Consider the following 13220-nt stretch of genomic DNA (forward strand, 5'->3'; position numbering starts at 1 on the left):
CCCATAGCGCGGGTAAGAAAACGGGATGAAGAAACCGGTTAATAGGGATGAAGAGAGCATAGAGAGCATGGCTAACCCACGACAACCAACAGCGTCGGTGACATTATAAAACTTACTCCTCTTCAGCTACAAACCGAGCTGTGTTTTGAAAATTGAGATCAATATGCTTTTCAAGCAGAAAAAGCACAACGTAAAGTACCAAGTCCCCTCAGGCTACCTACCAATCCAGGCGGTTGGCCCCTCTCTGTAAACGTCCCATTCGCCCCTTCTGCTCTCAGCTGGGTGGGTGGGGGATGCGTGGACCGGCAGATGTACGTACAGTCTTTGAAATCGATAAAACCAGAAGTCATAAAACATCTCCCAAAACATTTGCAATGATTAAACCGGAATCATGTCCCCAAAGAGACAATCCATCTTAATGTTGGTCAAAAGAACGTCAGTTAAGAAAATTATTTTACTGTACTGTTTTTCAGTTCTTTGATCACTTTATAATAAGGAAATATTTTATTTTTGTTGTCACTGTGCGAGTTCCACTCTCAGAGCTCTGAACAACAGTTTAAAAAAGACAGGGGTGCCTGGGTGGCTCACTTGGTTAGGTGTCCAACTTCGGCTCAGGTCATGATCTCGCGGTTCATGAGTTCAAGCCCCACGTCAGGCTCCGTGCTGACTGCTCAGAGCCTGGAGCCTGCTATGGATTCCATGTCTTCCTTTCTCTCTGCCCCTGCCCTGCTCACACTCTGACTCTCTGTCTCTCTCAAAAATAATAAGACATTAAAAATATTTTTTAAAACATTAAAAAAAAAAACAAAGATGGCACCCTCGCTCCCCCTTCATCTCATTCCTGATCTACCACCCCATGAGTCAGGAACTGTGAAAGTATTACCTGCACAAAACCACCAAAGCACCAAATGGTTCTTACTGTCCTCCTTCAACTACTTTCTTGCATCTTATGGACTGTCAGCGAAATATCAAATCACAGGTATTTGGATAGCAGTGGGTTTTAGGGACTGTATTTGGGGTGGGTTAAAGAATGGGCCCCAATCCTCCATTTGACTTCTGGAGGGTTTGTTTTGTTTTATTAGCTGGAACTCTGCAGACTTGAAAAATCTGATGCTAGGCACAAGATATGCAAAATTTGATCCTATCGTGAAGAAGGTAATAGATCATATGATTGCCAGAAGTCTATGAAAGACAGAAAAATTTCTAACCAGGGGGGAAAAAAACTAGTATGCTTGTGGTTTGTCTTCCAACTGGGTCTAGAAACACCTTATTCAAGATAACCACATTAAAAAGCTTTTATTAAAGTTTATTTATTTATTTTGGGAGAGAGAGAGCATATGCACGTGCAGGGGAGAGGCAAAGAGAAAGACAGAGAGAGAGAGAATCCCAAGCAGGCTCCGCACTGTCAGCTAGAAGCCATCTGCCAATGGCAGGGCTCGAACTCACGAACCATGAGATGGTGACCTGAGCTGAAATCAAGAGTTGGACGCTTAACTGACTGAGCCACCCAGGCGCCCCACATCAAAAAAACTTCAAAACCATACTTTTGTAAGTTTATTTTTAAAATAACTCCTACCAACGTGGGGCTCCACTCACAACCTGTTGCCTCAAGAATCACATGCGTCACCAACTAAGCCAGCCAGGCGCCCCTTAATTAATTTTTCATTGCTGGACATTTGCTTTTTTTTTTTTCTCCGGACCCTTTTTAAAATTCTGGTGTAAACAACACTGAGAGAACATTATTATACATAAACTTTCACGTATCTGTCAGTTCGTTTTTTTCCCCTAGGTCTCTATTCTTGGCATATCTTTGCAAACAAAGATGTTTCCTCTTTCTGGGTACGTATATTAAGTTTTTGTCTGATAGGTGTTTGCAAGGCTACATTCATTAATTATGTTTTTGGATGAATTCCCCTTCATGTTTTGACACCCATAGACAACTGGGAAACCAAACATGGTTCCAGCTCCCCGGTCAGCACCCAGGATGAATAAATAAATGACCCCCTACAAGTTGGTATCAGCCAAACTCCCTTTATTCAGTGTCGCCCTCGTTAGTGACACGAACAAAAGGAAAAGCAGTAGGAGACCTTGTTTCCTGCTGACAAACCTTGATCTACATCTGTGTTGCCAATTACTTGCTCAACAAACCTGTTACTTTTTTAGAAATAATAAATAATTCAGGGAAAGTCATTTTGAATCGTCTGACATCTGTTGCTTGTATGACTCTGAATTATTCATCAGTGAGCATAAACAGTATTAATTAAAGAAAAGTACTGAAGCAAACCACTGAAATAGAAATGAACACTGCAGAAGAAAATGCCTTTACTCAAAGCATACTCCCTTGTCATTGACAAATATCTCAAAGAACATAACGGTCCTTGGAATTTAAAGGGGCCGGCGGGCACACTTAGAAATCAGAAGGCAAGATAGAAGTAATGAACACTATTTTGTTTCCGAATTTATTTTGTTCTCTCCTTCAGGAAAAAAAAAATCGCTCTCTTAGGTCTGCTCTCTCAGCATTTTACCTCCTTGGTTTGGGGGAGTTTTATTGTATTCCAGGGGAAAGAAAGTTTACTAAATGAGGTTCAAAAGAATCACAACAATAAGTACAGTAGTGGATTCAAGTCACCTCGTGCTCATTTGTCAACTGAGATTTCAATATATTAGTGGAAGAGCTGCTCCCCCACCCCCTCAAATTAAGGATGGCTCCATTAATCTGGCTGCCACCGCCTGATCGTTTATTTCCATGACGACTTGGGCACTTCCTTTTGACACAGCGCTTTCTTGTGGTAAAAGAGCAAAAGAGAAAAACCTTAACGGCCCTGCTGGCCACAGGGGTGGCCGCTGGCTAATTCTGCCCCAGTCTGTCTGTCGACTCAATTAGAGCGACATTAGATTCAGTAACACCCTCGGCAGTAGGAGACACTAGGGAACATGCGTGTGTGTGTGTGAGTGTGTGTGTGTGTGTGTGTGTGTGTGTGTGTGTGTGTGTGTAGGAGAAGTGTGGGCACAAAGGAAAGGTGTTAAAAGTGTTTACGAAGCACTGTTGGTAAACAGATGCCTGGGAGAGGGGAGGCAGGGGTGTCTCTGTAACTGGTTTCTCAGGTGCCAGAAGAAACAGGGCTCTCAGGCAGAGCAAGGTTGGGGAGCCGCTGAGGGGGGCTTGAACCGGGAGATTTGCACAGAGACCTATTCCTTTGTGTGGCTCCAGTGAATTGCTGAGCAACCATTGCTAGACTCCCAGGTAACCAGGCCTGCTCCTTCCACTCCAGGACCGACTGCTGGGGTTGCTGTGGGCAACACAAGAGAAACACTGGGGAGGGCAGAGGGGCAGCACAGGACAGACAGGCGGGAGGAGGAAGAAGGATCGAGAAAAGGACTGAAGGGAAAGCCACAAGCCCCGCTTGGGGTCCTTTCAAAAGCCCTGAATTCGGAGGGATGGTAACCGACTGGCAATCACTGGCACTCGACTAATGAATGGCTTCTGTGCATAAATTAGCAGTCCAGTCTCTCCAGATCAGATCTGCGGGAGACCTCCCAAAGCTTCCAGAAAAAGAGAGCCACAGCAACCCTCTTTCAGTGACACTCTTTGAAGGGATTTCACGAATGGGGACAAGCCTCCCTTGTTCCTCCAAGTTTGGTTTGTTCTGGTGGTTTTGTTCCTTTGCAGGAGGTACAGGAGATGGGGGGGGGGGGGGTGCTGCTTGGAGAAGACGACAAAACGGCCCTGCCTGGCTTCGAATGGCCGTTCATCACAGAGGGCTTGTTGTCAAAGACGGCAGAGAAAAGAAGCCAAGGATCTCCGTTTCCCAAAAAAGGCTGAACAGGGACTTCAGTGTCTCTTTTAGGCACTACTCAAAATGAAACTACAGATTTAGAAAAGATCTCTCATATAGCATCGCGTTTTAAGAAACGAACTAAAAAAGATCTCTTTTAGAAAGACGATGGATGGATTCGTTGGATCAGAAGAGGGTTGCCCGGCCCAGAGGCCCCTCATCCGAACCCCAAGTCCGACCGGGATGAAGCCTGTTCGTAAGGTCAGATGCTTCCCAGATGCCCCCACAGCCTTAATTTCATTCAAATATTCAAACACCAACGTTTACATTTAGAAAAACAGAAACCAACAAAGAGGCGCTGCCTCCCTCCTTTTCAACACAGGCGGCTTCTAGGCTAGAGATCGAGGGAGAGTCTTGGGGAGCTGCACCCAGGTTGAACCTGTCCTCATGGGTTCAGCCGGCACTGACGCACCATCAGTCTCAACAGGAAGAGCCCAGAGGTAACCCACAGAGTGGAGTCTGGGTTTGGCGATTACGCCGTGAGGCACCAGTGCTGTGAAACACACTCTAACGGCTAGCTGTGAGCAAGACCGGGTGGGGGTAGAAGAAGGGCCCCTGGGTTCTCTTGTGGCTTCGATCTGGGACGCCCACGGCACCCACCGAGCAGGCGGAAGCTGGGGCCCTTGACGAAGGCCACCCAAACCGTGAATGGTAAACGTGAAATACAAACAGGTGTCCTCAGTGGGGATACCAACGGGCAGCTCAGTACACCCCCCTCTTCAGAGGCAACACCGTGTGCTTCCAAACTCCACCGTGCGCAGGGATCACCTGGGAACCTTGTTCCCATGCAGACTGATTCAGAAGGTCTGGGAGGGGGCCTGAGAATCTGCATTTCTAACAAGGTTCCAAATGCAGACCACACTTTGAGGAAGAGCGGCGTGCCTGAATCACTGTGGTTCCAAAAGTGGAACCCATGACCCAGGGCTTCTGCAGGGGAATTAAATCAGTACCGACGGCAGGGAGGCAAACCTCAGGGATGTTTTACGTTTTCCAGGTGATTCTTACGTATGGTCAGGGCTGGGTATCCACTGGTTGGACTCATGCTGGCTTTCATTTTTAACGGCATCTGTGGACCCAGGAAACCCAGTGTCTGGGAATCACGGTTTTGTATCCAAAAAGGGTTGCTGGCCGAAATGGATTGGTATAGACACAAACAAACAGTATTTGAAAACACAACGAAGAGAGATATAATATGATACTTATTTTACATGATAGTGTGTTAGTTTCTTTGATTAAAGCGAGGAGTTCATAGTGTCCCTGACCAATCAAATTCCACAAGCGTGGGCCACATGCTAAGGCTCTGGAGGAGACTGTTGTAGTTAAGGGTCCTCCCTGCTGTTCTGTTAACCCCCCGCCAAGGCCAATGCCTTGGGACCGTAACTTTCTTTTTTTTTTTTTTTTTTTTTTTTAATTTTTTTTTTTTTTTTAAATTTATTTTTGGGACAGAGAGAGACATAGCATGAACGGGGGAGGGGCAGAGAGAGAGGGAGACACAGAATCGGAAACAGGCTCCAGGCTCCGAGCCATCAGCCCAGAGCCTGACGCGGGGCTCGAACTCACGGACCGCGAGATCGTGACCTGGCTGAAGTCGGACGCTTAACCGACTGCGCCACCCAGGCGCCCCAAGGGACCGTAACTTTCTTAGATGACAACTGACTCATAAATGGATTTTAGGTCCCAATGGCATCCCAGCTAGTACCTTTAAGTACTGAGCATGGGTGGTTCAGTCTGTTAAGCCTCCACTCTTGATCTCAGTTCGTGAGATCGAGTCCCAAATCAGGCTCTGCGCTGATAGCGTGGAGCCTACTTGGGATTGTCTCTGTCTCTCTCTCTCTCTCTCTCTCAAAATAAATAAGTAAACTTAAAAAAAAATAAAAGTCCTGAAATTTTTTCAAATATGGATTCCTGCCAACAACTAATGGCCCATGCAGGACCTATAAAGCAAACTCACGGTCCCTTCCTTTCCACCCCTGTCCTATCCTTCTGATCCACAGCTCCAGGCTGCAAGGAAGGTACCCTGCAGCCAACTTTCCACTTTCTGTGCGATAAACAGAACTCCGAAGGGCATCAGTTCTGCCAGCTGCCAACAGATGGCATCAGCGGTCGCACAAGGTCGTTTGAGCCTTAGCCTTGGCTTGGTTCCTTAATCTCTGTCATGTTTGCTGTTGGAAATGCTGTTAAAAAACTTACTGGAGGTGAAAAAAAATTAGGCCAAAATGCAAGCCATCTTTGGATAATAAAATGAGAGCCACGGGGCGCCTGGGTGGCTCTGTCGGTTAAGCGTCCAACTTCGACTCAGGTCATGATCTCGCGGTTTGTGGGTTTGAGCCCCACATCAGGTGCTGTGCTGACAGCTCAAAACCTGGAGGCTGCTTTGGATTCTGTGTCTCCCTCTCTCTCTCTCTCTCTTTTGGATTCTGCATCTCCTTCTCTCTCTCCCTCTCTCTCTGCCCCTCCCTCACTCGCTCTCTCTCTCTCTCAAAAATAAATAACATTAAAAAATAATAGTAATTTAAAAAAAAAAATAATAATAAATAAAATGAGAGCCTTAAAGGAATTCAGAGTCCCTGACATCCCCAGCGCTCTTAAGAAACAACTGTACCAGCAACCAATGCTCACCCAGCTAGGTTAAGTGTCATGTCGGTTTTTAGAACAAACTGGCTTTTGGAAACTCACCTGTGAAACAGCTTCTATGTCCCCATGTGACATAACAACGAAGTTGCTTCTCTCGGCCCACATAGAAACCACAGAGAAAGCAAAACAACCCTCCACCGTGAAGCAAAACTCTAACCGCAACAACGCTTTTCAGAAGCAAAGACGCTCTGAGAAACAGAACCGTGTTTCCTCTTGATTCATCCGGCTTGTGTGCTCAGAACACCCACTATCCCCAAGGAAACAGGGCCCTGCTTCACCAATGGCAACAAAGCCGAGCGTTCCAGCTGGGACAGCTCAGTTCTTTCTGCGGGAACTTAGAGGTGAATGCCTCGTCTTAGTCTTTCGAAGGTTAAGATCAGGAATCCTGTGGGTTGCCAGACTTCTGTGTAAGTTATTTTACATCAGTGGTTCTTAGCCAGGGGTGATTTTGCTGTCCAGGGGACCGCTGGTGGCACTGAAGACATTTTGGTGGTCACACTGGGGGAGGAAGCGAGGATGTTGCTGGCATCTTGTGGGCGCAAGACAACCCCCACAACGAAGAATGATCCAGTCCGACTGTCAAGAGTGGAGCGGTTGAGAAACCCTTCTCTGGAGGCCAAGAATTGGGGCCAAGGAAATTTAAATTCCAAAAGTCAGTTTCCCAACTGACCGAGAAGACAAAAGCTAATTAATGGGAACTCCCTCCTGACGTCAAATTTGGCCGTCCAGTCTTTCCTGGTCCCTGTTTTTGAGAACAGAGTGTCCCTCATTTTCACCAAGGCGTCCCCTCTGAATGTCATCATTGCTGACCTTCTCAGGAACTTCGCTCCATCCCCCATGTGCTCTTGATCCGCACTGACACTCTTACCACCTCCCTCCACCTCATTCAAAGAGGCTGTTTTCCTATTTCAAAAACCTCTCAGGGGGCACCTGGGTGGCTCAGTCCGGTTGAGCGTCCGACTCTTGATCTTGGGGCCATTGAGTTCGAAACCCACACTGAGTGTAGACATACCTTAAAAATAAAATATTTAAAATAAAAAAAAGCTCTTGGGGAACCCTCTTGCACTGTCGCTGGGAATGCAAACTGGTGCAGCCACTGTGGAAAACAGTGTGGAGGTTCCTCAAAAAATTAAAAATAGAGCTGCCCTATGACCCAGCAACTGCACTACTAGGTTTTTATCCAAAGGATGCAAAAATGCTGATTCGAAAGGGCACATGCACCCCACTGTTTATAGCAGCATTATCTATAATAGCCAAATTATGGAAAGAGCCCAAATGTCCATCAACTGATGAGTGGATTAAGAAAAAGTGGGATGTATCCACAATGTAATACTATGTGGCAATGAAAAAGAATGAAATCTTGCCCCTTGCAACAAGGTGGATGGAACTGGAGGTTATTATGCTAAGCAAAATAAGTCAGAGAAAGATACTGTGATCTCACTCATATGTGGAATCTGAAAAACTTAACATGTTCATAGGGGAAGGGAAGGAAATATAAGATAAAAACCGAGAGGGAGGCAAACCATAAGAGACTCGTAAATACAGAGAACAAACCGAGGGTTGATGGGGGTGGGGAACTGAGGGGTAGGGAAAATGGGTGATGGGCATTAGGGAGGGCACTTGTCGGGATGAGCCCTGCATGTTATATGTAAGTGATGAATCATTGGTTTCAACTCCTGAAGCCAAGACTACACTGTATACTAACTAACTTGAGAATAATTAAAAAAACAAAAACAAAAACAAAAACAAACAAACAAAAAAAAACACAAAAACTCTCACCCAAAGAATGAAATAAATATCCGTGAGTCCTCACTGATACAAACAAATGAATCGATAAGCTAATAAATAAATAAATAAATAAATAAATAAATAAATAAATGGAAGAGAAGGGACATGTCTTCCTTACAGAGGAATTCCAAATAATAAATACAGAAGGAAGGAGAGAAAATAGAAAATCTCTAGAATGCCAGCCACAGTAATCATAGCTGCAGGATCTCCTGGTGAATGTTCAAGGTTTTTAAAGGGGAACTAGGATACTTGCAGAGCCTGAAAGAATCTTTCTGAAAGTATTTATTAATTACTGTGATGGTTTCAGCCCATCTGAACCTTTCTTTGATAGCCTCCCCTTAGGAGGTAGAGCTTACTGCCCCTCCCCCTTGTGTGCTGGGTTTAATGGCCCACTTCTAATGGATAGAGTATGTCCTAAGGACAGCTTTCTAGAACGTCAGGCTGACCTCTTTAGGGGTTTTATTCTAAGGTCACGGAGACCTTAGGTCAAGGTTATGGACACAATACCCAAACGCAACATGCACCCGGGTGTGGCTGGTAGGCACCTTTGTTGTTTTTTTATGATTTTGAATTTTCCATCAAGATACAGATGGGGCGGAGGGGGCGGGGGGCGCCTGGCTGGCTCAGTTGGTACAAACATCGGATTCTCGATCCTAGGGTCATGAGTTCAAGCCCCACGCGGTGGGTGGAGCCTACTTAAAAAAAAAAAAAAAAAAAGATACAGAGCTTGGTGTTTACCCTTAGTGACAATAACCTGCGGAGCAAATATATTTGGGGTGCAGGCAAGGCAAATCTATCAGACCCCTAAAGGGATTTGAGGGTTTAGCAAAAGGACAATACTGGCTTCCAGAATTCAGAATTTTGCAACAGCCCTTCAATCCTGGAGAAATCACAGAGCAAGGACACTTCAAAAGCATGGCTGACAGCACCCATTCAGTTAACACCCCATTCACAACTGACCCCTCTCTCACCATTCCACACCCTCTTCATCGGGTCTTGTGTCAGGGCAAGAAATTTGAGTTGGTGGGGGAAAGGAGGGGAATTTCTTGGATGCCTCAGAGCCCTTTTAGCCTGTTCACAGGAGAAAAATACTTACTTTCTACTAAAAATAGGTTGGTTGTGAACCGCCTGGGTGGCTCAGTCGGTTAAGCATCTGACTCCTGATTTCGGCTCAGGTCATGATCTCACGGTTTGTGGGTTCGAGCCCCACATCAGGCTCTACACTCACAGTGTGGAGCCTGCTTGGGATTCTCTCTCTTTCCCTTTCTCTACCCCTCCCCTGCTCATGCTCTCTAACTCTCTCAAAATAGATAAACTTAAAAAATAAAAATAAAAATAAATAAAAGTAGATTGGTTGCTGGGTTGTTTGAGGCAGAAAATTAACACTCCCTCCTGAGGCCTATTTAGTTGACTCTGGTACAACGTGGTTGAAAGACAGACCACGAGTAAAGCATCCGTCTCCTCCCACCCAGCACCAGGGCCCCCCACTCCTCCCCAAGCCAGAGAACCCCCAGTGGGATTCAGCTCAAGCCACAGGTGCAGAAGGCACAGGCTTCTGACTTTTCTTCCCACTCTGTCCATGAGTGGAGTTTTTCCAGGGAGGAGGGGAGGACACTGAATTTGGAGGGCGGGGGGTGGGGGGGACTCTGAAGAGGGACACTTGGAGGACAGGTAAATTATGTTAAAGGGGACGAGCTAGAAAAAGGCCAAAGCCTGGCCCTGGTCTCTTTGCTGGGGAATGCCAGAGGGCCCTGCCTGGACCCCTTCAGCAGGGATGGCTGTTGTGAGTGTCACTGCTAAGGGGTCCCATCTGCCTCCTAGTCCATGAAATTGCCTTTTGCCTCTGGAAGCCACTCCTCCTGGGAAGTTATACTTACGCTGAAGGAGGCCCGCAACCTATCAATGGTTGACACGGGCGAGGGGCACAAAAGGTCGACCCTCGGGCGTTGGGGGAGACCAGCTCTGTAGCACAAGTCACGCTCCCAAATTCCCCACGAACCTGGCTGAAGCTCGGCATTCCCCGACCTGCCCTGCCACTCTCCCTACCTCACCCTCACACTATCCCTCAGCTCCCTGCACACAGCCTGACTTCTAAGGAAGTCCTGATGCAAGACTCTGGGAGTTGAGCTTCTATGAAGTTTTGGAAGCATCTGGCAGATCCTGGACGAGAACTTCCAGCCCAAGGATTCCAGCACTCCCCCGAGAAGAACCGAGCAGAAGGGACTTAAGACCAAAGCCCAGTTGATGCCCTAACCACCAGAACCTCCTGGTTCTTCCTTATTCAGGTTGGAGAAAAAACATTAGAAGGAGGGGCTCTGCCACACCTGGGTGACAGACCTGTGTCCTAACAAGATTCTACAACAAAACGCTGATTTTGCTAATTCCTGGGCACCCTGCACCCAAGTTAGGAAAAACTCAACATTGGCAAGCCCAATCTCACTGATCACTCACAAAAAAAAAATTTTTTTAATGTTCATTTATTTTTGAGAGACAGACAGAGTGGAAGCAGGGGAGGGGCAAGGAGAGAGGGAGACCACAGAATCCGAAGCAGGCTCCGGGCTCCGAGCTGTCGGCACAGAGCCCGATGCGGGGCTCGAACTCACAAGCTGTGAGATCACGACCTGAGCCGAAGTCTGACGCTTAACTGACTGAGCCACCCAAGCACCCCTCACTGATCTCTTATAAGGCAAAGAGTTATGCCATTCATCAAGTCTTTTTCAACAAGGTACATATGGGATTTCATAATGGTGTTACCATCATGGCAGACTCTGGCCTTAGTGCCTTTGAAGGCCATTTCCTAAATACTGGATCGGTTGGAAATCCTATCCTTTACACACACACTATTACCTTCCCTTCCTCCCTTTTCTTATTTCTCCTGGGACTTCTCAGGATCACCTCCCCAAGTCTTCAATCTTTGGGTCAGCCTCTGGAGACCACTCTAAGACAGATATATAGATCCAATAACATAAAATCTTAAAATCATAAAATTTTTTTCCAAAGGGCATAGTCCCAGTGAACAGCCCAAGAATGCAAAGCATGCCTCTGTGATCTAACTAGGAGTAATGCTAAGTTAAAGTACTTGATTCGTGGGCAAAGTAGCTTAAGACCCAGGTAATTGTAAAAGAGTAAAACTTGTAAAAGCCTAAACACTCCATACAACTCATAAGACGGTGCTTCTTGGGTACAATTTTAAATTAGCTTTTTAAATTAGCTTTCATAAATCTTTGCCTAGTCCGTTATATTTCAGATGTTGAATTTAGAACAGCACTCAAAAGATTTTTATGGGGCAAGTTTCACGGTTCCAATTCCAATTTACGATTCTTCCTTTACGGACTTCCTTTTGGAGTTCACCGGTATATGAGTCCTTGAGGACTAAAACACCAATGAATTAATCAAAGGAAAAATGTTCTGTTTCCCTCCCCCGTTTAGAAATTCGTTGAAATATAGATGAAGTTCCATCCTGAAGAGCAGAACGTTCTGAGAAAGCCATCAGCCTAAATGCCTTTATGAATAACTACGATGTTAGAAGCTCAAAGATTTTACATCTCGGCCACACAAATAATCAGACCACTAAGGAACACAGAGAAGAAAATGCACATAATGCAGGTCTATATATTTTTTTCTCTGCTTATATGAACGCCTAAGTTATCCTGTCATTTTTACCATCATATACACATTCAGGTACCTTCTCCTGATATCTGTGGTGCTACCTGACCCTAAGGGAGGGACTTCTGTAAGCTGATTTTGCTTCCTCAGACCTCCAACTATGTGAAGCACAAACTAATCTCAGCATGAAGGCAACATCCTGCTTAACCTGTAAGAACTGGTAGTTTGGGCTCAGGGAAAGCTGAATCAACGTTGCCACAAATGCATACGATGGCAAAATATGCCACAAATTCAATTAAAAAGTGATTATTCAGTACGGCAGATAAGTATTTAAACAAGAAAACTTGGGGCACCTGACTGGCTCAGTTGGTAGAGCATGTATGTGACTTTTGATCTTGGGGTTGTAGGTTCGAGCCCCACGTTGGATGTAGAGATTACTTAAAAATAAAATCTTTAAAAAAGAAAAAAAGAGGGGCGCCTGGGTGGCTCAGTCTGTTAAACGTCCGACTTAGGCTCAGATTATGATCTCGCGGTTCATGGGTTCTAGCCCCGTGTCAGGCTCTGTGCTGTCAGCTGGAGCCTGAAGCCTGCTTCAGATTCTGTGCCTCCCTCCCTCTCTCTCTCTCTGCCCCTCCCCTGCTCATGCTGTCTCTCTCCCTCTCAAAAATAAACATTTAAAAATTTTTTTTTATTAAAAAAAATTTTTTTTTCAACGTTTTTTATTTATTTTTGGGACAGAGAGACAGAGCATGAACGGGGGAGGGGCAGAGAGAGAGAGGGAGACACAGAATCGGAAACAGGCTCCAGGCTCCGAGCCATCAGCCCAGAGCCTGACGCGGGGCTCGAACTCACGGACCGCGAGATCGTGACCTGGCTGAAGTCGGACGCTTAACTGACTGCGCCACCCAGGCGCCCCAACATTTAAAATTTTTTTAAAAAAAAGAAAGAAAGAAAAAAGAAAACTAACACAAATCACACTTTCAACTCCCCCTAGCTGTCAATCAGAGGTACAAAGAGAGAACTGTCCAGCAATATTCATCCCCCTTAAGCTATTATAAACTGTTACTTGCTATGTAATAGTATTTATAAGTACAAATTACTACAGGATGCTTATCATTTTTAAAATAAAAAATGCTGGGGCACCTGAGTGGCTCAGTCAGTTAAGCATCTGACTTTTGGTTTCAGCTCAGGTCATGATCTCACATGCATTCAAGCCCTACTTTGGTCTCTGCACTGATGGTGCAAAGCCCGCTTGGGATTCTCTCTCTCCCTCTCTCTCTCTGCCTCTCCCCCGCTCACTCTCTCTCTCTCTCTCTCCCTCAAATAAATAAACTTTAAAAAAAACTTTAATTAAAA

The 13220-nt window shown here is 45.7% G+C and overlaps 1 protein-coding gene across 8 annotated transcripts in view; it reads right to left on the bottom strand.

Annotated features, from left to right (window-relative positions):
- Window positions 1-13220, bottom strand: part of PITPNC1 (phosphatidylinositol transfer protein cytoplasmic 1) — a 268141-nt gene that overhangs the window by 180668 nt on the left and 74253 nt on the right. The window contains exon 1 of one of the 8 annotated variants that reach the window (XM_078438264.2): window positions 6513-7450. The exons of 6 other annotated variants lie outside the window; for them this stretch is intronic. In XM_078438264.2, the coding sequence (XP_078294390.1) occupies window positions 6513-6575 (63 nt within the window). In that variant the 5' untranslated portion in view covers window positions 6576-7450. Of the gene's footprint in view, window positions 1-221; window positions 464-6512; window positions 7451-13220 lie in introns of those variants that run through there. One more of the 8 variants, XM_078438263.2, reaches the window with a different exon arrangement.

This window comes from Panthera onca, chromosome E1 (assembly GCF_046562875.1).
Source record: "Panthera onca isolate mPanOnc1 chromosome E1, mPanOnc1 haplotype 2, whole genome shotgun sequence".
Classification (NCBI taxonomy): Eukaryota; Metazoa; Chordata; class Mammalia; order Carnivora; family Felidae; genus Panthera; species Panthera onca.